This window comes from Pongo pygmaeus, chromosome 9 (assembly GCF_028885625.2).
Source record: "Pongo pygmaeus isolate AG05252 chromosome 9, NHGRI_mPonPyg2-v2.0_pri, whole genome shotgun sequence".
Lineage (NCBI taxonomy): Eukaryota > Metazoa > Chordata > Mammalia > Primates > Hominidae > Pongo > Pongo pygmaeus.
Window position 1 is genome coordinate 55,717,831 of NC_072382.2, and position 26,255 is coordinate 55,744,085.

Here is a 26,255-nt window from a genome sequence, read left to right on the forward strand (position 1 = left end):
AACTGTAACTCTAGATCAAAAGTAATATATCACGAAGTGTTTAGATGACCGCAAAGAAAAAAGGACTGAAAACTAATTTCCCTCTAGCAATAATTTGTCAGAAAACATTTTCCTCATTAAGTAATCGAATGTTAAATGTATATGTCAGAAACATTTTAAATATTTTACTAAGAAGCTTGGACACTGTACACCCTAGCACTAAATATTAATATTATAAACGATAAATTTTAGGTGTAATCATTATATAAACATGTTTCTACAAAGACAGTGGGAAATCAAGACTTCTGTAAAATAAAATGAAACAATGTATTATAATTCCTTTCCATTTCTTTCATAGAGTTAAGAAATTAAAATGAGAGCACATCTAGTCCCATTTTATAGTAAAAAAAAATGACTAACTCATAAATGTACTAGAAATTCTAGTGGAAATGTGGAAATAGCTTTCATAAGACTAGAAATTCTAGTAGAAATAGCTCACCATAATTTTACTATCAACAATAAAGTTTTGAGAATTCTTCTAAAACAATCTCTTCTTTGGGACAGTGGTTCTCATATTTGTTTGGATGGCAATGAATAAGCAATTGAGGGTACTCTATGGAACCCCCAAAATGATCATGTTGTACTTAATGCTATCATAAGAACTAGAAAAAGCTTAACTAGATATCTATCTATATATATGTATGTGTAATTCTATAATTGCAATTGCAACGTGTGTGTGTGTGTGTGTGTGTATTCCAATACAAAAACTGCAACCACAAACCATTATCTATGAAAAAACCTAAACAAGTTCAGGGCAATTTTTCCATTAACACTGATTTGGTATTTGTTAATAATAACCATAGCTAATGCTCCAAATATTTAACATGTGGCAGGCAATAGGCCAAACTGATTTACATGTATATCTTACTTATAACTTACGCACCTCAAAATATTTACTATGTGCTGGGCAATAGGCCAAACTGATTTATATATACGTATTATTTATAACTTATGCATCTTATTTACAACCACAAAAGACAGCCATTATGTTTTGTTTGACAGTGAAACAACTGAGATTTCTAACACGTTAGATGTACTTTAACCCAAGTTCCAAGTACTGGTTAAATGGTAGAGTGAGTATGCCATCCCAAGCTTGATTCAAACTTGTTCTTCTAACCACAACACTATCCTTCTAGTTATAAAATAAAATCTAAACAAATTTAAATATTTTATATAATCATATTTAAATTTTTAAACTAATCAGAAAAGACCATTAATCAAATTTTTAAAATTTTTTTTGGAGAAAGTGTCTTGCTCTGTCACCCAAGGCTGGAGTGCGGTGGCATGATCATGGCTCACTGCAGCCTCCACCTCCCCAGGTCAATCAATCCTCCTGCCTCAGTCTCCCAAGTAGGTGGAATTACAGGCATGCACCACCATGCCTGGCTAATTTTAAAACATTTTTTATAGAGGACAGAGTCTCACTATTTTGCCTAGGCTGGCCTTGAACTCCTGGGCTCAAGCAATCCTTTCACCTCAGCCTCCCAAATTGCTGGGATTACAGACATGAGCCACTATGCCTGGCCAACATTAATCAATCTTAAGAGTGGAACAGCAGTGTAAGTTGAAGAATCACTTAAAAGTTGCTATGAAAATCCTCCTATTAATTACGTATTCTGGAAATGACTCCTAAGTTCCAAATGTAAGGTGCTTTTGTTAAGCACATAGGGAAAGAAATTCAGTTGTGTCACCTGGATTTCAAATAAAGGCCTTCTCACTAGGGTATAAGCCAACTGTAAAATCAATCAACCCAGCTAAATACTCAAAAGACAGAGATTTTTAGAGAATAAAAGTTTTAGGGGGTAATAAACCAAATACACTCTGCCTTGTTTTTAGCAACTTTGGAATTTACTTAATTTGAAGGAGGTACGTGGACTAGTGTTAACAAAAGAAAAAGACAAATAACTCTCAGTCTTTAGTATAACTGGTATTCGCTAAAGAAAATATTACTAATATATAATAAATATATTAGTAAGTAGGGAGTCCTCTGTCAGTATTACTCTAAGTCTCAATAGTTTTTAATTTTATATTATTAGAATTGGCATATTTATAGCCATAGTCAGAAAGTCAGAAAACAATATAAAAATAATTCTCATCAATGAGAACTGTGAAAAGATTATTCAGTAGCACAGCTCAAATGTGTCTAGCTCAATTCAACTTAAAATCTTATTATTCTGGAGTGAATTTTTACTAAAAGACAAATGTCTTTAGTCTGCCTTAGATAACTACTAAAGACAAGAAAATCTGTTAAATAATCATTAAATTTTAAAATAATGTTAAATGAAGGCTTAAAATATATGTACCTTATAATATCCATTGCCTGGTAAAGTATTTCAGATTGATCAACTCCAAGAACCTTCTTCGCCCCAGCTTTAGCAGCAAACATAGAGAGAATTCCAGTTCCACACCCAACATCCAAAACTACCTGGGGTAATTAAGAAAAAAAAACAAACAAACAGATGTTATCAAAAAGGTCTCTATATTAAATTCTATTCATATATTATGATGTTTCTGGCTAGGAAAAGATCACAATAAAAATTTTAAACTGGCCAGGTGCGGTGGCTCACACCTGTAATCCCAGCACTTTGGGAAGCCGAAGAGGGCAGATCACCTGAGGTTGGGAGTTTGAGACCAGCCTGACCAACATGGAGAAACCCCGTCTCTACCAAAAATACAAAATTAGCTGGGCGTGGTGGTGCATGCCTGTAATCCCAGCTACTCGGGAGGCTGAGGCAGGAGAATCTCTTGAACCTGGTAGGTGGAGGTTGCGGTGAGCCAAGATCACGCCACTGCACTCCAGCCTGGTCAACAAGAGAGAAACTCCATCTCAAAAAAAAAAATTTAAACTTTACTAAGCAATATGGTAATTTCTATTTGGGAAAATTGAAGATATCATTACTATGAGTTGTTTTAAATTAATAACAGTATAGTTGGCCATAGTCTGTTGTAATTAGACCCAATAATGCTAAATTTAAGAGATTTTATATGAAAAATTATTTCCATAGATTTAAGAGAGAATTGTTTTTAATTTCCCTATTGTATGTATATTCTATTTTAGGCTCAGTAATTCTACATTTTAACAGAAATAAATTTCTTCAAGTTTGAGTGGCAGGAATTAACTTAAGCAGGATGGCTTGACCCAATACCATTTTAAAAGGGTTATAAAGCAATCAAAGATACAGAGTATCACTACATCCTTCCTACCTCAAAAATTAAATATTCAGCCCATTTTAACAATAAAGTGCAATAAAAACAAGTTAGCTGTCAAAATTCAGTAACTTGAGAGTTTAAGTTGCAAAAATGATAATTCTTGGTGAAAGAAAAGTATTTATTAGAACCAAAAGTTTAAGATGCTATTGGGGGTGAGTGGGGAGCAATTATTTAAATCAAGAATTTAATATGGTTTTCCCTGGAATGGCACAATGAAGCCTGTTTAGTTCATAGTAAAAAGAAAAACAAGTCACCAAGGAAACACATTTAGCAAAATCCTTGTAGGTACACTACTCTGTGAAATTACTGAAAATTAGTGCTTTAAATCTTTCACTATCATGGCCTAAAAACCATATATACTTGTCCCAAAATAGGAAATCATTTCAGTGCCCTCATACTGTAAGTATTCACTAAGCATTATTAAGTACCAGGAATTGATTTCAGTGATGGGGTACAGCAACAAACAAGACCAAATCCCTGTCTTAATGGCACATACAATCTTGTGAGAGGGACAATGAATAAACAAAGAATATAAAATAAGGTCAGGTAGTAAGAAAAATCAAGCAGAGTAGAGGTTAGAGCAGGGGAGAGGAGATACACTCTTTCTTTTACCATTCTAGATAGGTCTTTTACCATTCTAGATACCATCTAGATTGATGTACCTCTCTGATACATGTGAGCAGAGAACTGAATAAAGGAGGGTGTCATGCAAAGATCTAGGAGAAAAGCATTTCATTCAGGAAGATATTAAATGCAAGGCACAACATTCCAGGCAAAGCCAAGATGGCCAGTGTGGCTGAACTGGGTTCAGAAAGAGGTCACTTGGAGGTGAAGTCAGGGGTCAGATCACAGAGTGCGTTGGATTTTACTAAGTAATGAGAAACTATCGTAAGAAAAATCAAACTAGGATTAAGAATCGATGATACTGTACACCAATGTTTTTTTTCTCACTAGGCAACAGAATATGGTTTAACCATCAGGTACATTTCCTATACTTAAAAAAAAATTTTATGCATATTACAATTCAATACGTTTTTCCTTCTTTTACACAAATTATAGCATATCATACCCACTGTGCTACATATTGCTTTTTTTTTAAACTTAATATAATTTTGAGATCTCTCCATATCAATTTATAGAGCTTCTTTCTTTTATGTAGCTGTACAGGATTCCATACTATGGCTGTATCACAATCCAGTTCTCTACTGATGAACATTTTAGGTGTTCCTGAAATCTTACTAGGGCAATAAATGCTGTAAATAACCCATGGGCTGTATCAAAGCCCATTCCCATGAATTAGTAAATCTAAAGAATATATTCCTAGAAGTGAAAACACTGTGTCAAAGAATACGTATCTGTAATTCTGCTAGACATAACCAAATTGATCTCATAGGGCAATTCTGCTAATGAAGACTCCAATGAGCAATGTATTAGTACCAATTTCCTCACAGGTGAGACTAGCCTATGGAACATATAATCAAACTTTTGGATGTCTACCCATCTAGCAATCACAAAATAATGATATGTTGATCTAGTTTTAATATGCATTTCTCTTAGGAGATTTAGCATCATTCCATGTATTGTAGAGCCATCTATAATTTTATGTGAGCTACTGATTTACATCTTCTCTCTATTTTTCCACTCAGTTGCTAGTCCTTTTCTTATCAATCTGTCTTAGCAGATAAGAGTTCTTTGTAAATTAAGATTAGCCCTCTATAATATGACATGCCATGTTTTCTCACAGCATGTATTTTTGTCTTTTGATTCTACTTACAGTGATTTTTGCTACACAGGAATTCTTTACCTACAACTAAACTTATTAATCTTTTATATAATGTCTTCTGGACTTTGATCATAATTATATAGGCCTTCCCCAGTCTATCCCATTTCACTGCATTTCATCTTTACACATTTCCTTCTAGTACATTCACGGTTTCATTCACATAGTTTGTTTTTAAACCATGGTATACACTACGAGGCATGGTTCCAACGTTTTGTTCAAATGACTGGCCACTTGTCCCAATATCAATTATTAAGGTTTCCCCCACTGACTTGATACGTGACCTTTAACATTCATTTAAATATCTGTATATATTTGCATTTAGAAGTGGATTTTAAATCTGTTCTGTTAATCTATATATTCAAGTGCCAGGAATTATTTTAGTTACTGAAGCTTTATAAAATGATTTAATATCTAGTAAGTCTGGTCCACACTCAACTGCAAATATTTTTCCACAATGTTTCTGGAAAACTTTTTATATTTATTTTTCCATATAAACAAAAGAATTGGTTGGTCTAGGTTTAAAAGTCCTAGCATTTTTGTGAGAACTGAGCTAAAATTTAGGGAAAACAATTTTGAGTTTTCCTATTCAAGAACCTGATATGACTTTCAATTCGTTTAAATTGTCTGTTAGGTACTTTAGTTGTTGTTTTAAAAAAACCTTTTTTTCTGTAAGTCCTGCATATTTCTAGTTGTTTACTCCTGTGCATTTTATCTTTTGTACTACTATCATAAGTGGAGTTTTCCTTCCATTACATCTTTATTTTTTTTTTTATTTTTGAGATAGACAGCCTGTTGCCCAGGTTGGAGTGCAGTGGCACAATCTCAGTTCAATGCAACCTCCACCTCGTGGGTTTAAGTGATTCTCCTGCCTCAGCCTCCCAAGTAGCTGGGATTACAGGCACCCACCACCATGCCTGGCTAATTTTTGTATTTTTAGTATAGACGGGGTTTCACCATGTTGGCCAGGCTGGTTTCGAACTCCTGACCTCAAGTGGTCTGCCCACCTTGACCTCCCAAAGTGCTGGGATTACAGGCAGGAGTCACCATGTCCAGCTCTTTCCATTATGTATTGAAAACATAATTTATTAGTATTGACTCCAGAAGAGAGATAATCTAAACATCCTGATATCCACTGAAGAAATAAAGTTGTTGAAAGGCTACTACTTTGTGCTTCCTATCCTACGCCTAGATGGTTTCAGTGGGAATTTGACTGTTTCTGAACACATGGCCTGTCTGGGTGAGTCAGTACCTTTTAACATAATCACTTTTATAAACATTAAGAATTTTACTTTAACATGCAATCTATATACATCATTGCAAACAAAAAGAATTTTTTAAAAGTTCCAAATAAAATGTAGTAACAAAAATAGCAAGACAACAGTATACTACATAGTATATATGTATCTAGTACAGTTATAGCACCTCAACTTGAAATATTGTATGGCAGAAAATGAAAAAATAGAAAAATATATACAATAGAACAGTATATAATAAGTTTCCAGAAACTCTCATTAAAATAAAACATTTACAAAACTAAAAAATGAAAAATAAAAGATCAGTGTGGAATTTAGAAGTTTGCTGAAAGTGCTTTGGTGATACTGTCTGGGAAGATCCACACTCCCTTGCTGTGTACCAAAGACAAGCTGGCAGCACAATTGGTGACACCATACATGGTATATACCCTTCATGACCTAGGGAGTCCAGTGCTAACAAATTACCTTATAATTGTGCTCCCATATGTATAAAAATACGTTTAATATTTTATATGAAGCATTGTTTCTAACATAAAAACTGAAACAACTTACGGACATTCTTACATTGGATATAGCAACCATTAAAAGAATATTAATGAAAAGATGCTCAAAATCACTAATCATTAGAAAAATGCAAATCAATATAAATATCACCTCACACCAACTAGGATAGCTATTATCAAAAAACTAGAAAACAACAAGTATTGCTACGGATATGGAAAAATTGGAACCCTTGTGCACTGCCGGTGGAAATACAAAATGGTACACCCACTGTGAAAAACAGCACAGTGATTCCTCAAGGAATTAAAAACGGAATTACCATATGACTCAGCAATTTCATTTCTGGGTATATACCCAAAAGAATTAAAAGCAGGGCCTCTAAGAGATATCTGTATACCTACGTTAATAGCAGCAATATTCACAACAGCTTTAATATAGAAGTAACCCAAATAGCCATTGACAGATGAATGAATGGATAAGCAAAATGTCATACATGCATACAATGGATTATTGAGCCTCAAAAATGAAAAAAATTCTGACATTCGCTATAACAAGGTCAAATCTTGAGGACATTATGCTAAGTGCAATAAGCTAGTTACAAAAGGAAATACAGTCAGCCCTTTGTATCCCTGGGTTCCCCATCCAGGGAGTCAACCAACTGCTAATCGAAAACATTCGGGAAAAAAAATTGCATCTGTACTGAACATGAAGTCTTCTTTCTCTTGTCATGGTTCCCTAAACAATACAGTATAACAACTATTTATACAGCACTTACATTGTATTAGGCATTATAAGTAATCTGGAGATGATTTAAAGTACATAGGAACATGTGCGCAGGTTATATGCAAACACTACACCATTTTATAGCCAGTAAATGAGCATTTATGGATGCTGGTATCCACAGAGGGTCCTGGAACCAATCCCTCACAGATACTGAAGGAATGACTGTAGTGTAAGATTCCACTTATATGATGTATATGAGTAGTCAAAATCATAGAGACAGAAAGTAGAACAGTGATTGCCAGGGGCTGGGAGGAAGGGAGAATGGGGAATTACTGTTTAATGAGAATAGTTCCAGTTTTACAAGATGAAGAGTTCTGGAGATGGTGGTGGTGATGGCTGCATGACATTATAAATGTATTTAATACCACTTACCTATACACTTAAGGATAGCTAAGATGGCAAATTTTATATCATGTTTATTTACCATAAGAAAAAACACGGGGGTAAAAAGATAATAAGGAATTTCTCCAAGAAAAGCTGCTGAGTGAAGAAAGTTAAGTATAGAAGGATATGTTTAGTATACTCCAGTAAGAGTATGTGTTTTTTTGTAAGACCATACATACATTCAGATATAATGTATACACAAATGCATATATGTGTATGTGTATGAAATCCTTTTTTAATCATCATTTTACAAATGAAGAATGTGAGATTCAGAGAGGCAAAGAAATAGGTCCAGGGTCACACAGCTGGTAAATTGTAGGGCCTGCATTCAAACACAGGTTAACCTTCTTCTAAAGCCTATATTTTTAATTGTATGTTAGTTATTTCTTACATCTAGCTTAGAATTAGGTGATCAGGCAGATAAGCTAAAATTTGATAGAATCAAAGAGGTAGAAATAGAATGAACATTATTTTATAAAATGATGAGGAAATTTGATTCATTTTTTTTCTTAAAAAACTGAATGAATTGTAACTGTAGATAATAATCACAAGCATAAAGATGGCACCTAACTGGGAATTTCTTCAATAAACTACAAACAGAAATTAATTATGAGTGGGTGACAACACGATTAAATACCACCCAAAGTTAAATTAATCTAAGAAACCATATGGCCTCCACGGGAGCTTTGTGAATTGAATTGAAATAATATTAAGAAAAGAAGGAAGCAAAGGAGGCTGGGAAGGGATGGAGAGAGAAGGGAAGGAAAAAAGGAAGGAAAACATTTTTAATAAAAATATTTAATATCTTGATGATTAATCTTACGATTACTAATACTTGAGCCTTTTCAGTATTTACTTACCTATTATAAGACAAGTCCATTCAGAAGCATACTGAAGGAACATTCTAACTTACTTTCTTAACAAGCTCCTCTGGTATTCCTATCACCAAGTATTAAGACAAGATGGCTAAAAGAAAGACAATGATAATGCTCTCACCGTAACAAAACCCACAGAATTTTAGAACCAGAAGGCATTTTTACAATCACCTTACAGGTTGGGCCCAAAGAGATTCACCACTTGCCCAAAAGTATATAACTGGTTCCAGACTAGCCAGGATTAGTGATTCTCATGTTTCATCTCTATATAACATATTAAGGAAAAAATAAAATAAAAATCTGGGCATCATCTAACTAGAAATATAAAGCAACATCATTAACAGTAACATAATTTGCTTCACTGGAAACAGAGAGGTTTTTAGACAAACATTAAATAAACTTTCCAGCACTTGTTTTGCAAATATAAAAACTATGAAGGGCCAGGCGTGCTGGCTCACGTCTGTAATCCCAGCACTTTGGGAGGCCGAGGCGGGCAGATCACAAGGTCAAGAAATCAAGACCATCCTGACCAACATGGTGAAACCCCGTCTCTATTAAAAATACAAAAATTAGCTGGGCGTGGTGGCACTTGCCTGTAGTCCCAGCTACTCCGGAGGCTGACGCAGGAGAATCGCTTGAACCCAGGAGGCGGAGGTTGCAGTGAGCCGAGATCACGCCACTGCACTCCAGCATGGCGACAAAGCGAGACTCCGTCTCAAAAAAAAAAAACAACTATGAAAAGTCTCCACTATAGTAACAAATAGAAAGCATACAAAAAAACCTATATATAAAAAATTGATAACTATAATTTTTAAATGAAATCATTTATTTGTCTCTGGTGGGAATCAGCACAAACAATTATAAACTTTTCACGAGATGCAATGCTTTGACCAAAAAGATCAGAGCACCATACAAATTACAGTATACCTGGTCCAGTTCAGCCAACTCACAAGTGAAACACTGCTCTTAAAAAAGAGGTATGGAAAATAAAAAGCCAATCCAGATTATATTCCAAACAATACGAAAATCAGGAAAAAGGATTTTTAAAACATAAAGGTTGTTACTGCTGCAAATCATGTAAAGCCCATGAAATAACCTTAGAGAGATGAAAGCCGAATTATAACAACCGGATACATTATCAATATACATGTTCTCAAAGTAAAAAGAGTGGGAAAAAATTCCCAAGGAAAGGTATATAAATGGCAGAGATCATAATATTCCTGATTAAATTAGGGGACTAATTTCCCATCAGGAAGAACAAACAGAAAACCTGAACTTTTAAGTAACCATGCCAATGTATAAAGGAAGGAAAAGAGAGAGCGAAAAAGAGAATAAAGAAAAAAAAAAAGTGTAAGGAAGAAAAGCCAAAAAACACAAACTTCAAACACACAGGCACATGCACACACAGAGTATAAGATCATTTTTTAAATAACTTGAGCCAATCTTAAAACTAATTGTAAAATACAAAGTATCTCTAAATGGGGTAAAGTATTAAAAGAAAGTATATAAACTAAATACTATATTACAATAGTGAACCCTACTTATTATTGTTCTTAAACTCATTAATTTTCAATTACTTAACACAAACTAGAGTAATGATTAAAAGTATGCTATGACATGGTGCTTATCTGATACATTTAAAATTCATGGGAATAACTGTAAATAAAAAATATGGTTTAAGCAAAATTATCTGAATAAGCAAAATTTAACTAAGCTATGTCATTATAACTAAGCTATGCCATTGTAATAACTTTCAATTTTAAAAAAGAGCATATTGAATGACAGCAGCAATCAGCATTTGTTATCAGTACTCTGCACCACAGAGCAGCATCATAAATGTCTTCCATGAAATACAGACAGAAGATGTTAAATCAATTGCTATCAAAATGATGAGCCAAGAGAGGATTTCTACTGCCCAAGAACAAGATGAAATGTATAATTCTATAACCTATGCTACTTACCTTGTCTTTGAAGATATGTGGATTTTGGTATATGAAATCTCGGTAGCTTTCTGTTCGTATTTTGTCCTAGGGTGGAGAGAAGAAAACGCTGTGTTTATAGGACAGTCTAAACAAATAAATTTTTTAAGGGAGATATTTGCCATATTAACACACATTGCTAGTTTCCATAGCAGTTTTTATACCTGGGATACCAAGCTTATTTTTTTCCTAAGAAAACAATAAATAATAGAAATAGCAACGACACACAAAGAAAATATTTTATGAAGACTGAAACTCAAATAAGACCCAAGTTCTTAAAAATGTGTACATTTTCCTCTTGACGTGCATTATCACCATAAGACTTAGAGTGATAATTAAAGCTAATAAAAGATGAACATGTTTTGCTCCTTTCAATAGGGCCTGGAAACTACAGCCTGATTCTCTGTACTAGAGCTATATTAAAATAAGGGAGAAGCCAAGTGCAGTGGCTCATGCCTGTAATACTCACTTGAAGATAGGAGTTTGAGGCCAGGCTGGGCAACAAAGTGAGACCCTGTCTCCAAAAAAAATAGAAATAAAAATAACGGGCTGCGTTCGGTGGCTCACACCTGTAATCCCAGCACTTTGGGAGGCTGAGGCGGGAGGATCACTTGAGGTCAGGAGTTTGAGACCAGCCTGACCAACATGGAGTAACTCTGTCTCTACTAAAAATACAAAATTAGTTGGGTGTGGTGGTGCATGCCTGTAATCCTAGCTACTGGGGAGGCTGAGGCAGGAGAATCGCTTGAACCTGGGAGGCAGAGGCTGCGGTGAGCTGAGATTGTGACATTGCACTCCAGCCTGGGCCACAAGAGCGAAAATTCCGTCCCAAAAAACGAAACAAAAACAAAAATAGAAAGGAGAGAAAAATAAATATAAAAGTTGCAGCTACATACAAAAAATTACACTAAACTGGATACGTTTTTCTAAGAAAGTCATTGATCAGCACCTATCTGATTTACATTCCTGTTTTGTCTGTAAAAATTTCTGTAGTAGGAAATGATGCTTAAAAGCCTAAAAGTAAATCATTTGAGCCCTGCAGCCCGCATTATAAGGCTCCTACACTCTGGAGTCTCCCATAACCTGTGACCAAGGCAAACATGTAACTCTAACATTTATGCTGGTTCATGAACAGAGTTGATTCCCTAGGTTGAAACACATACTGACTGCAAATTAAGCAGTTAGGGGCTCTGCTGTCAAGTAAGTAAAATATGACTGTGATAAAAATAAATATCACAAAATGGGAATTCTAGTTTTAAGTTTCACATTAGGGTGAAAAGAACATATTACACCAATTGCTACAATAACAAAATTTTATACAAATCATACCCCCAATACATTTTTATGCCAATTGAGATTTTTTTTAAAGCATAAAAGGAGATCTTAAAGGGCAGGTTGTTTTACTTAAGTACTAGACCTAAAAAGGGAACTGTCCATAATTAATTCCATGTTTTCTGATTATTTCTCACTGCTTTACAAAAAAAATTTTAATTAGCCTTATTAAATCTCCTGAAGTTAAGAATTACTAAGATGAATAAATGTATATATATTAACTAATTATCTAATTTTAAAACTTTTTTTCAAAGGATACCATTTCATACACTTTTACAAATTTTACTCTCTTCTGATACTATAACCAGTGATTTTCGAAGAAACGACAAAACTTATCACAGGGTGAACATCAGTCAGGAATGTAGTCACTCAGAAAGCTCCCACTAATCATACTGTCTGACCACTACTTCCACTTAATCAACAGAATTCCAACTGCTGTCCCAACGCCATGCACTGCTGCTCAACTAAACTACAATCTTTCATTCTGTCTCTTACAATATATTCATCTGTTTTTGTTTGTATGCTCATGCTGGTGTAATGAAATCCAAAGTATACAAAACATAGTGTCTTGTATATAGCAGAGCTTCAGTTTAGTCACTTAATTTTTGAAAAAAAAATCCAATAAATATGAAAATGCAAGCAAATAAAAGAGTAGCCTTTATAACCATTTCTAAAAATTTATTCTAACAAAGGCTAACACGTCAATACAAAACAACAATAAACAGAAATTTTAAAAAATTTTTTATATCAACCTTGAAACTAAGAAAAATAAAATAACAAAATTACTGCTCCAATACTTAGGAGCAAGATAATATTTTAAGACTAGTAAAGTATCAAGAAATTATTCCTACAAATATAAAAAAAAGAATGAAGGTAAAGAAAAAAGTTATATACTATAAATTTTACATATACAAGCAACAGTATATTTTTAATTTACAAGCTCATAAAGGTGGACCAAGTGCATGAGACAGGTGCAGATACAATAAAGAGAATGCAGCAAAGAAAAATTACTGAAATTTCACTTTACTAAATGGTACTATGATCTGTGATAAATGTACAACAGAATGAATAATGTTTCTCTTAAAACAAAGAAGACCGATGCATTTTGGATTTATAGTGTTAGCCAACGATGACTCTTCTTCAAAAAGATAAAGTGGCAAGGAATTTTGAAAGTTCATGTAATCTATCCCTCTATCAATTATATCTCTGGAATTCAAAAAAGGTATCTTCATCTTATCTAAAGAAATAAGATCACAAGCTACTTTTATTTAAAATTATAATTAAAACATGTACCAAAAATAGTGTCATGAAAAGACATGAAGCCAAGCAACAAAAAATCCAAATTATACTCTATAAAAACAAGGCCAATTCCAAGCATAAAAATATGTCCTGTAAATATGATTTCTCAATTTTAAATGATTTATAAAAATTAGGTAAGATTCTAGTGGTAATATACGTTGAACAGTTTATGTGTGCTAAGAATCGTTCTAAGAAACAAGAAATAAAGCTGTGATATAAGGCATGCTTCACATTCATCCACAGCACGTAACTTGGCAAAATGCAAATGAATAAACAGTTCTTTTTGAATCAACTATCCATATGTCCTATAGACATTTAATCAAATCATTTCCAAGGGGAGGAAATTACACTGCACAAGAACTAAAGGAAGCTAAGGCACACAGAATGATATTTAAGTGATTCTCTCAAAGGGAAAAGGTGGCACTGGAAACTTCAAGTTGGAACTTCTTAAACCTATATGTACATTGAAAGGAGTTAAACATACCAGACCAGGTGTGAAATCTTATGGTTACTGACACATAGATACAAGTGTCCAGGATAAAGATTTGTAAATGGTAAGTACTCAAACTGAATTTCCCTGATGATTGTACTCACAACACTCAACATTCTACTGAAAGTTTCGGTGACCTTTAATCTGTCTGAAAAGCCCAACACAATTTCCATACCAAAGGAATGAAAGGTTTATGGTATTTAAGCTGATGGGGTGATTTAAAATGACAAACATGGCCCTAGATAAACTTCTTTAAAGAAAATGTTCTAAACATAAAAAAATTAATTTTAATAAAGCAAATGAAGCAAGTCAATTTCTTTTCAACAAATTCACTGAGACTTAAAATGTATTACTTATAATAAGATATCTATTATTTATAATGCTATGCCATTACCCACGTGACAAAAAGCACAACCATGACATGTAATTAGTAATGACATGACAATGTTTTAAAAGACCCCACATAAGTACAATTATCAATTACCAAACTTCTGTGATCCAGCAAAACTGAATCAACAAAATATATACATGTTATCAAATATCCCTGGTTAGCTTAAATGCCTATGCTTCAGGGAACCCATAAAATAAAACAATCTCTGGAAGAAGGATTTAGAAAGGGATATTTTGTTTGTTGGTTTTAAGAATAGGTAATGGTGGCATCTAAAATTCAGAGATAAACATCTAAAACTTTCCATTTTTACGTTCCAACATTTATTTTACTCTATGTAGATATTCTCAATTTCACTGAACTAAAAATTACATCTTCCTATTTTACAATCTATAATACTTAATAAAATGTATAATTATCAAGTATAGCTAGAAATCAACTTCTATTTTATATGGATATTACCATTATAAAAATTAAAACCAGCCAGATTTAAATACAGTCACATGTTGCTTAATGCTAGGGATACTTCTGAGAAATGTGTTGTTGTGTGAACGTCTTAGATAATACTTCACAAATGGAGATGGTATATAGCCTACTACACACCTAGGCTCTGTAAGATAGCCTATTACTCCTAGGCTACAAACCTGTACAGCATGTCACTGTACTGAATACTGTGGGCAACTTTAACACAATGGTATTTGTGTATCTAAGTGTATCTAAACATAGAAAAGGTACAGTAAAAATATGGCATTATAGTCTCATGGAAGCACCATCACATCAGTCTGACTGACGGAAACACTAGTATGCAGTGCACGACTGTACCTAATTTGACCAATTCAGGAAATACTCCTATATGTCAATGATTTCAAATGTAAAAAAGTTACACCATAATAATTGTGAGATTTATAATTAAACTTTATATCAAAGAATTATTATTGGCCCAAACAAAAGTCAGTATGGCTATTTAAAACACTGAAATTAATCATTTCCTTTACACATTAAAAAGTAATATATAATTTAATCCATCTAATTGTTCCTATTTAATAGCTGCTCTTGAGAAGACTAAAATCGTCGTTTTTCCAATATTTTAAGGAAAAAGTGATTTCATAAAAAGATTAATAATGATTTTAAACGGAATGTACAAACGACTGATGCCTCTGTAATCTTTTATTTTTATTTTTTTTTAAATAGAGACAGGGTCTCACTATATTGCCCAGGCTGGTGTCAAACTCCTGGGCTCAAGCAATCCTCCTGCCTCAGGCTCCCAAAGTGCTGGTATTACAGGCATGTGCCACCGTGCCCAGTCTTGTAATATTTTCAACCCAAGATGGGCTACCAAGCACCAAAGAGGTGTTTAAAAAGCAGTTCTCCCCACCCAAAAAAAAGAGGTCTAATATAGTGCACACATATATTAAGAAAGAACCTGTTCTATTTTTCCTTTAGTATGGATTTGACGCATTTGTGTTCTTTTCTAACCTTTAGCATTTCTTCATGTATCCCATAATGCCCGTATGAGCTGAAATAAACACCATCCTCATCCTCCTGGAGGTCCGCAATGACACTAGTAGATGATGAGCAGGTTCTGACATCTGCGTGCATCACAAAATCCTGAGCAAATTGTCTGTAATCAATTTGAAATACACCCTTGAGACAGGTTTATTGGACCATGAATAAAGGAAAGGCTAGAGGTTGAGCAAGAGGAAAGGGGAGGGAGTACAGTGTGATGAGCCTTCTAAATCACATTCTATCTTGAACAATTGAAAGCTCCCCCTGCTGGATCTGAAGCAATGGCAATATTCAGAAACAATAATACACACTCCTTCTACAAACCACAAAAGCAATGCCAACCGCAGATTATAGCTCCTTATGACTTTCAACTGAACAAATAAGCATATTACTTTTATTATCCTCTATTATTTCTATTGTTTTAAAATCCTTTTTAAGCAACTGAATCAATGTCGTTTATTTCAGCTCTATTAATATTCTTTAAAACCATATTATTTCTTGGGAGTGTTATGTAAGCAGAAAGTAGACCCAAATAGATAATTATTTACATACACTGGCACCACCCACTCCAGCTCTAAAACTCAGATCCCTCTCAGATCATGACATATTAGGAATACATAAGGCATATAAAAGGGAGAAGTTCAAAGGGGCAAAAGGTAGAGTTGGTGTTGGTTACTTGGTTACCTAGCATAAAAATTCTGAAACAGGGAAGAAGAACTACAATTGGCTCTACTATCTTTCCTGCTGGACATTCATTCTGGCAAACCATCAGATGGGTACTCAGGCAACAGCAAACAGCTTACAAATCCAACAGGAAGGCCTGTGAGGTATACTTGTCAGAAATGCAGAATCTCAGGCTCTATTCTCAATCTTCTGAATCAGAATTTATATTTTAACACGATCCCAGTTGATTCCCATGCACATTAAACTTTGAAAAGTACTACACCAGTAGAATGCTAATTTATTCACTGGAAAAAACTGTCACCATATATCTGGTTTTCTGGGTTCATACTACAGCATAATTACATTTTGATTCCCCCCCACCGACCCCACCCCAACAAAGTCTTGCTCTGTTGCCCAGGCTGGAGTACAGTGGTGCGATCTCAGCTCACTGCAACCTCCCCTTCCTGGATTCAAGCAATTCTCCTGCCTCAGCCTCCCAAGCAGCTGGGATTACAGGCGTGCACCACCACAACCCGGCTAATTTTTGTATTTTTAGTAGAGACAGGGTTTCACCATGTTGGCCAGGCTGGTCTCAAACTCCTGACCTCATGATCCACTTGCCTCGGCCTCCCAAAGTGCTGAGATTACAGGTGTGAGCCACCGCACCCGGCCTACATTTTGATTCTTTAAAAATAAAAACTTCAACCCTGTATTTTCCCCAAACCTCAAAAAGATTAATCCCTCCACTTTAAAAAACTAGGATAGAAAAAGTAAAATGGAGAAATCAACTGCAAATAGGAAAATTGAAAGGAAGGCAATAAAGAACAAAAACATTCATGAGGACATTTGTCAGAACATATCAGAATAGGTAAAACTATAAGATTTTATATTAATTAACTATATCCATAATGTACAAAAATGCTACATATCTTTAACAGTATGAAGATAAAATATCTACATGGTACTTTCCAGTATATGAAATGTTCTACTATATTCTATTTTGCCATTAGGTTGTATTATTTTGGAGATCTAAACAATTAATTTTGCAAGATTGATAAATTACTTCATTTTTTGCAGATCCTCACGTGCTCTAGCCAATGCGGCTTCAGCAGACAGTGCCCTGGCTTCCATATGTTTCAATTTTTCAACAACAGATGTATTTTCACTGAGTCCATTGGGGTATGAGAAGGGTACTGACACTGGTTCATAAAGATCTTCTACATCTAAAGAAATAAATAGACATTATTATCAGGCCATCTTATAACAATAAAACAAGTATAAATATGTTAGGAATAAATATGCCCTAAGTTTCTCCTATGTGGCCAATTGAGAAAGATTAGTGAAAGTACTTTTAATTGAATATCAATCATCTTGGCTTTGCACAGTGGCTCTCGCCTGTAATCCCAGCACTTTGGAAGGCTGAGGCAGGCAGATCACTTGAGGCCAACAGTTCAAGACCAGCCTGGCCAATTTGGTGAAACCTTGTCTCTACTAAAAAAAAAAAAATACAAAAAGTTAGCCAGGTCTGGTGGTGTGGGCCTTTAGTCCCGGCTACCTGGAAGGCTGAGGCAGAAGAATTGCTTGAACCTCGGAAGCGGAGGTTGCAGTGAGCTGAGATCGCACCACTGTACTCCAACCTGGGCAATACAGTGAGACTCGGTCTTAAAAATAATAATAATAATAAATATTTATCATCTACACTATTTTAATTTGAATTCAAAGAGCATGCTGTTAGTCTAAGTTTTTCATTAGTTGGCTAAACTGAACATACATTTAAATACTAATTATTAATTATACTCAACCAAATCCAGGAAGAAAGAAAAAAGTAGAAAGAAAAAAACCTATCATTTATTGATCAGCAGGTATCTTTTGAGTACATCATTACATCTTGTTTTATTCTCAAAACACAGTCAAGATGTATTTATCCCTATTTTAGGCATGGAAAAAATAAATTTCAGAGAAATTAAGTGACTATCCCAAAGTTATATATCTGTTTATGGAGGAACTAAGATTTAAACCCAAACCTGCCTTCCCAGCCCACGTTCTTGCCATTACACAAAGCTACCTCCTAGCCCATGTCCTTATTGTAGCAGGTATTAAATTCAGATATTGCTTAAGGGAAATCCTGCCATATGACAGTATGAATGAACATGGAGGACATTATGTGAAGCAAAATAAGCCAGACACAAACAGACAAATACTGTGTGATCTCACTCTTGTGTGGAATTAAAAAAAACTCACAGAAGCAGAGAGTGGAATGGTGGTGGAAATGAGGAGATGTTGGTCAAAGGGTACACACTTTCAGCTACAAGATGAGTAAGTTCTGGGCACCTGTCTATGGTAAAGTGACTATAGTTAAAAATGCTGCACTGTATACTTGAAACTTGCAGACAGTAGATCTTAACGGTTCTCACCACAAAAATAAAAAATGGAATGTGAGGTGATGATGTTAATCATCTTGGTTATGGTAATCATTTCATAATGTATATGCATATCAAATCATCACATTGTATACCTGAAATGTACACAATTTTCACTTATCAATTATACCTGAATAAAACTGGAGGAAAAAAAAACATTCCTAAGGACAGTGTGTAAAGAATTCTACACATTCAATAATTTTTCATCCTGGGCAAGGTGGAGTGAAATCTATACACTAAAGTCTTATTGCTGATATTATTAAATATCCTAATTCCTAGTATTATTTCTAAATTATTAATTTTAATTTTATATTTAATTTTAATTTCACTTCTCTGCAAAGAGAAGTTAATATATGTAGTTAGTAAATTTCACAAAATCAATGTCCATTTACTGGTCTAACTTTCGGATCAACTTAAGGCAGTAAGCAGTGCAAATATTACATTTTCCCCTCAGGATAGCACTGGAAGAAATGTGACTTCGTAAAAATTCCTATTCATTTTTTATTTGTGAAGACACATTCTTGGAGTTAGGACAAAATAGCTAAGCCAAACAAATGCGTAATACTATAAGAGACTACAGCCTAAGTTGAATTCTTGTTATAAAAGCAGTGCAGGGTGTCACTAACTTCTCATCACTGTGGCAGAATATTGAGTCACTGAGGTTTAAAAACTGCATCATTCACTATCTAACTCACCAAAAATTAATGAGCACCACAAAATATTTCCAAACTATATAAGGCTGGTATACTGTATTTTCTACTTCCTACGACAAACCTCATTTGTATTTTGATTTCAAAATTCTTCAAACTGTTTGGCCAGTTTCTGTTTTGCTTTCTGCTGCAATAAAAATTAGTCATAATAAAAACTTTTTAATGTTAAGAATATGCAGATAATTACATATTAAAGATTAGAGATTTGAAAAAGAGAGAGGATTCAGTAAATACTAAGATTCCTAACTACAATTTGCTAGAACAGTCTAATTCAAAGGACTAAACCATATTCAGAAAGACGAACTTCCACATCTACCTTCTGTCTCAGGATGTTCAAATCACCTGGATACTTCTTTCAGGCAGAGAAGAATTACTGCAAAAGCTGACCAATTTTTCAGTAAAATATAACAATTATAAATGTGTATAAACCTCACATAAGAGCTCCAAAATACATGAAGCAATTAAAGGCAAAACCAGACAATCTTTTGATCACAGAGTTTTTGGTTTTTTAAAACAGAGTCTTGCTCTATCACCTGTATCCCAGGTTCAAGTGAGTCTCCTGCCTCAACCTCCCGAGTAGGTGGGACTACAGGTGCCCGCCACCACGCCTGGCTAATTTTTTGTATTTTTAGTAGAGATGGGGTTTCACTGTGTTAGCCAGGATGGTCTGGATCTCCTGACCTCGTGATATGCCCTTAGCCTCCCAAAGTGCTGGGATTACAGGCATGAGCCACCACACCTGGCCGACTATTAGTTTTTAAGCAACTTAACTTTTCTATTGAAACCAACTACCTGATGAGGCATTTAGAGAATTTTAAAAAGCATGTCTTTTCCTAAAACACTTTACCTCCATTTTGCCGTTAACAAATGGCCTTACGTTAATTAAAGTAGATACACTTATGTTCATCTTACCAAATTGAAGTAAAAGGTCATCTTCTAATACTGGCTTCAAATACTCTTCTTTCTCCCAAGGCACTGGGTTGTATATGGAATTCATGTACTCAACTGTAGGATTCTGGATATAAAATTAATCTCATGTTTTTTTTCATTACACATAATTACAAAACCTCCTTAGTAAAAACTACAGAAATTAAACAAAAAGGAAATCATGTTTGCATTACACAAAATCAGTATGTCTCTAAAAAGTCTACATGCCTATCATTTCATTAACTTGCTGGATGATTGCTTAATCAATAGTTTCAATGCAGAGTTTTTTTACTGTTTGGATTTGGGGAAAGCGTTGTCATGTCATTAAACATTCATTTAAACAGGACAAAAAAAAAAAGTACCTGAAAAAAACAGAATAAAAAAGAGCAACCAAAATACTTAAAATCACATTAGAAATTATTTCTGATTTTACAGATCCTGTCCATCAGTATTTCCCTTTATTTGACACTGAATTACTTTTTCACATACACCGATTAATCTCTTAGATGCAGTGAAAACAGTATTTGTTAGTTATAATAGACATTTACATGGTGCTTTCTGCTGTGCTAGCTCCTAATGTCCGTGATTCCCCCAATATGATGAGTACCAAATTTAATGCAGTTCCTCATATTCTTTTAAATAATCAGTACACTGACAGTCAGAGTAGCACTTCTTTAACTTCTAAACAAAATTATAAATTAAGCTGTCAACTTACCTTAAGTCTAATAAAATTTATTAGCTTAATGTAGCCATAAAATTCAAGTCCTAAAGGGGGAAAAAGATAATTCACCTATGTTAACATAATGAGTTTTGTTTAACTGACCTGTTCTATAAAGCCTTCTCTGATTAAACAATAAAATAATTCTGACCTCTAAATTACTACTTATATTTTGAATTTTATTAAGAATTAGAAGTAGTAATACAATGATACTTCTGAATATCTTGAGAAGCAGCCATAGATGACAAATTAAAGCTTTTGTAGTATTTCTAAAAAGATGGGAAATTGATTTTTAAAATTCTATTCCTCCTTTGTCAGAACAATACAAATCTGGAAAATTAGATCCACATTTTACCAAGTATTTGGCAATTGATATCAGAGCCGAAAGTTTTAAATCCCTAATTTTTATGGTGTGTATCAAATTATAATTTTGCCAGGACATGGTGTATACTAGCTTTTACATGAAGTTAAACGATGCAAACCAAATAAGGCTTGTTATCTGGTTCTCATATCTTTCCAGAAATGAAGAGCATTTAAAACAAAGGAAAGCAGTAATATATCCAACCAACTAATTATTTGTCATAAAACTGTTGTTATGAGAAAGCTTTAATAGTATACAAACCCCCTATACTGGTAAGTAAAAAAAAACAAACAAACAAAATTCTATCTTAAGTATGATTCTAATACTTTAGAAATGCAACATTAAAAACATTAAGGCTGGGCACAGTGGCTCATGCCTGTAATCGCAGCACTTTGGGAGGCCAAGGCAGGCGGATCACCTGAGGTCGGGAGTTCCAGACCAGCCTGACCAACATGGAGAAACCCTGTCTCTACTAAAAATACAAAATTAGCCAGTGTGGTGGCGAATGCCTATAATCCCAGCTACTCGGGAGGCTGAGGCAGGAGAATCACTTGAACCTGGGAGGCGGAGGTTGTGGTGAGCCGAGATCGTGCCATTGCACTCCAGCCTGGGCAACAAGAGCGAGACTCCGTCTCAAAAAAAAAAAAACAAAAACAAAAACAAAAAACATTAAAAAATGAGGCTGTCATTTATGCCTTACAAAAGTACTTGCAATTGAATTTATGATTTATAAACATGTGATACCACGTATTTATCTAACACTGAAACATCTGTTAGTATTTGCTATTCAATAACGTCCCTTCTTAGTTGTCAACAAATATAGGGACCAAAAAACCTATTCTGTATGGTTTTTTTTTTTTTTTGAGATGGCGTCTCAGTCTGTCGCTCAGGCTGGAGTACAGTGGCATGATCTCAGCTCACTGCAACCTCCGCCTTCCGGGTTCAAGTAATTCTCCTGCCTCCGCCTCCCAAGTAGGTGGGACTACAGGCACATGCCACCATGCCCGACTAATTTTTCATATTTTTAGTAGAGTCGGGTTTTCACTGGGTTAGCCAGGATGGTCTCGATCTCCTGACTTTGTGATCCACCCGCCTTGGCCTCCCAAAGGTTTTCACTGGGTTAGCCAGGATGGTCTCGATCTCTTGACCTTGTGATCCAACCGCCTTGGCCTCCCAAAGTGCTGGAATCGCAGGCGTGAGCCACAGCACCTGGCCTATTTAGTTAATTTTATTGTAGTATAGCTCTTCTACATCCATTTAATGAAGTGGAAGGCCTTAATTGTAAGGCAAGTGCATTTAAATAAAAGTTTCAACAGAAACATCACCTGAGTATTTTGCATATTAACCTTAACTTCATCACTCTTCTTCCAGTCTCTACCAAACTTTCTATAAAACTCAGTCTCGTAGGCTGTGAAGTTCATGTCATGCTTTGAGCTGATTGTCTTTTTTCAAATGACCTGCCTCCTTTTTCAAGTCCTACATCTAAACTTGCTCTCCCTAAATCTAATATGTAATCACATAAAATGTAAAAATGTAATCACATGCCAAGTCTGTTTTTGTTTTTAGTTGAAAAGCTAATATAAGTTTAAATATAGTGAATCTTGTCTAGAAGAGTGACTTATTCATCTTTTCTCAAGGACCACTTGTCAAAAAAACTCCATTTCCACAAGATGTTGCTGTATGATTCGCCATATTAAACTCGTACAGAAAAGGGTCTGAAAAACTATAAAATCTGAACTTATATTTCAAAACTTTTTTTTTTTGAGACGAGTCTCACTCTGTCGCCCAGGCTGGAGTGCAGTGATGCCATCTCAGCTCACTGCTACCTCCGCCTCCCAGGTTTAAGCAATTCACCTGCCTCGGTCTTCTGAGTAGCTGCTATTACAGGTGTGTGTCACCACACCCAGATAACTTTTGTATTTTAGTAGAGGTGGGGTTTCAGCATGTTGGCCAGGCTGGTCTTGAACTCCCGACCTAAAGTGATCCACCCACCTCAGCCTCCCAAAATGTTGGGATTACAGGCGTGAGCTGCCACGCCTGGCCAAATTTCACAACTTAAATTGCCTTTATTCTAAAAACTACTCACCATGTTTATGAACCATGCTGTCAATATTAAATTGATGCTCAGACTTACAGTGTGAAAACGTTTCTTCAGCAGATGTGAATAACCTGAAAAATCAAGCAATAGCTTCATGGAATAGTCCCCCAAGAAGTCTAAATACTGATTTCATGTTACATATACACTTTTTTTTTTTTTTTTTACTCTGCTGGTTTCTAGTTTTACTTCCAATTAAGAAAAAACAAACACACTTGTATCTGAAAGGAAGGGAACCCAGCACTTTTAAAGGGAGTTAGTACTTCTGAGTCCCATTTTACACCTAAAACCAATTATCCTTTAAATGTCAAAGTGAATTTATTTGTCAAATAATATCACTGATTTTATCAAAAGGCTTTTAAGAGAGTTCCCTTTGATAGAGTCTGTTTCTGTCAAGTCATACAATTTCTCTACTTGAGATTCTTTTCTCCTCTAAGTGTCAACTCTGCTTTCGGAGGCTTTGAACTGGCACAGCTCAAACTGCTTTTAGAAATAAAGCATAAAATGTAATTTTACAGCTGGCATACTCCCCAAGTGCCTTATTTCAAAAGTGATCTTGTAGTGTTCCCAACGTACTTGCATCACAGACACTGTGAGGATCAATCCTCTATTATGTGACATGCAAATCTTAAGGCCACTTAAAGACAAGAATACACAGCAGAGAAGCTGCGTACCTTATCTATATTCCTAACACATGTGGAGCATTAGTTTTCAACAAATGTTTACCGAGATAGGTGATTTGGACTATTTATGGAGGCTATCACAGCCACTGCACCACTGGTGCTCAATAAATACTTGATGACAACTAGAATATATACAGGCATTCTATCTACCCAATGGGGCTACAGATGAGAACGCTGACGCACCACCACTCAGCACCATGCCCAGATACAGGGAACACTGGAAAATGTATTAAAGTAACACTGGAAAATATATTAAAGTAACACTGGCCAATGCCAACCGGGCCTCTTTCATGCCTACTTGCCTAGGACAGGAGCCAAAGCTTCCGAAGACTAATAGGCAGAATTGTAAGTGGCAAGAATGTGAGTTTGGAAATAAGCACACCACAGCTTTGTGACCTTGAGCAAATTATTGATACTACAGTCTTTTTCCCTAAGTGAAAAGTCCTACTTAAGTAAGGTGAACCTCCTTCTTACACTATGTAAACCGCTCAAATAAAAAAAGAAATGTTTCACCTGAGAAGCTCTGTACTGGTTAAAGAATTAGCATGGTAAAGCTGGAAGGCTCCGTAGGGATTATCTAGTTCAGGGTGGCTGCCAAATTTGTTACTCATTAGTAACTCGTCAGTAACTTCACTGTTACTTCTGATCTTGTCCTCATAAAAACAGAATATTCTTAGACCCCATCCCTGACTTGGAAGGATTCAGGTGCAGAGTTCAGTATCATTTTGTTTTCAGCGTCTCAAGTGACAAGATTTGGGAACCACAGATTCAATGCACTACTAGTCAACAGCTTGTAGTACAACCGGCCTTCCAGCTCACGGTTCCCCCTCTCTACTACTGAGGGTCCCCCTTCTCCACAAGCCTTCACCCCAGACCAGTGGTTCCAGAATTCAAAGACAGGCCACTCTGGCTTGCCTCCTGCCCGAAGGCGTTCCTGGGCACACAGACCCCACGCGCCCGGGCACCCTAGGGCAGAGGCCAGGCGCTGAGGCGGACGAACCTGTTACAGAACAGGCAGGGGGTCTGCTGCTTGTCGTGGGGGAGATCTGCATCGTCCTCATCCTCCCAGGCGGCCTCGTCCCCGCTGTCCGACAGTTCTGGCAGGTCCTCCTCATCCTCCACAGCGCCCCGGCCGCCTAACACACGCACAACAATCAGATCGGCCTCGGACACCGGTGCGGCCTGGGGGCTCGAGGAGCAGGTGAGGATGGGCTCTCCCCCGCCCCGTTCGCCCGCGGCCCTCACTCAGCACCTCCTTCATGATCCCTGCGAGCCCCCCACCCCGCCCGGGCCCGTGTCCCGGAGGGTCTTCCACCGGCCCCACAGCCGCGCGGCCTGGGGCTGGGCGAGCCGGGTGCTGAGGGGCCAGGGTACCCACCGGTAGTGCCTGACGCTAACGAGCACATGGCTGTGGTGCCCCGAGAGCCCGGAGTGTCTGGGGGCGGGGACCGGGTTGGGCAACGAGCGCGCGCAGCGGCCGCCGTCTCCGGGAACGAGCGCGAGCACAAGCGCGAACCCGCGGCGGGACCGGGGCTCCGGAAACTTCGTAGACCGCCGGGAACGTCGAAGCGCGCGCGCTGGCTCGCAACCGCTTCCGGCCTCGAGGCGCCGTGTGTGTCACGTGAGGTGGGGGCGGGGCAAGAGCGGGGGCTCCGCCTCCTCCTGCCGCAGGGTTGGCGCAGTGCGCTGAAGAGGCGCGCTGATGACGGTTAATGTTGCAGCCCGGGAGGTGACTTTTGTCTCCTCCTTGGGTTGCGGCAGGCGTTAGCGGGAGGTCCCGGCCATCTGCTCTGAGCCCCAAGGCAGAGAGACGTCGCTGCGGTTTTGCTGTTGGCATCCTGTCCTCTGTGCGCCCC

General features: G+C 36.3%; 1 protein-coding gene across 9 annotated transcripts in view; it reads right to left on the bottom strand.

Moving 5' to 3' along the window:
* LOC129007284 (protein arginine N-methyltransferase 3) overlaps window positions 1-26,255 on the bottom strand; it is a 127,916-nt gene extending 101,661 nt beyond the window's left edge. For 3 of the 9 annotated variants that reach the window (XM_054437916.2, XM_063671075.1, XM_054437920.2), the window contains exons 1-9: window positions 25,778-26,255; window positions 25,400-25,535; window positions 23,708-23,790; window positions 21,258-21,307; window positions 20,528-20,630; window positions 17,549-17,708; window positions 15,793-15,937; window positions 10,790-10,855; window positions 2,343-2,464 (exon numbers count right to left, since the gene is read on the bottom strand). In XM_054437916.2, the coding sequence (XP_054293891.1) occupies window positions 2,343-2,464; window positions 10,790-10,855; window positions 15,793-15,937; window positions 17,549-17,708; window positions 20,528-20,630; window positions 21,258-21,307; window positions 23,708-23,790; window positions 25,400-25,535; window positions 25,778-25,805 (893 nt within the window). In that variant the 5' untranslated portion in view covers window positions 25,806-26,255. The remainder of the gene's footprint in view (window positions 1-2,342; window positions 2,465-10,789; window positions 10,856-15,792; window positions 15,938-17,548; window positions 17,709-20,527; window positions 20,631-21,257; window positions 21,308-23,707; window positions 23,791-25,399; window positions 25,536-25,777) is intronic. The other 6 variants (XM_063671077.1, XM_063671079.1, XM_054437918.2 and 3 more) reach the window with 5 other exon arrangements.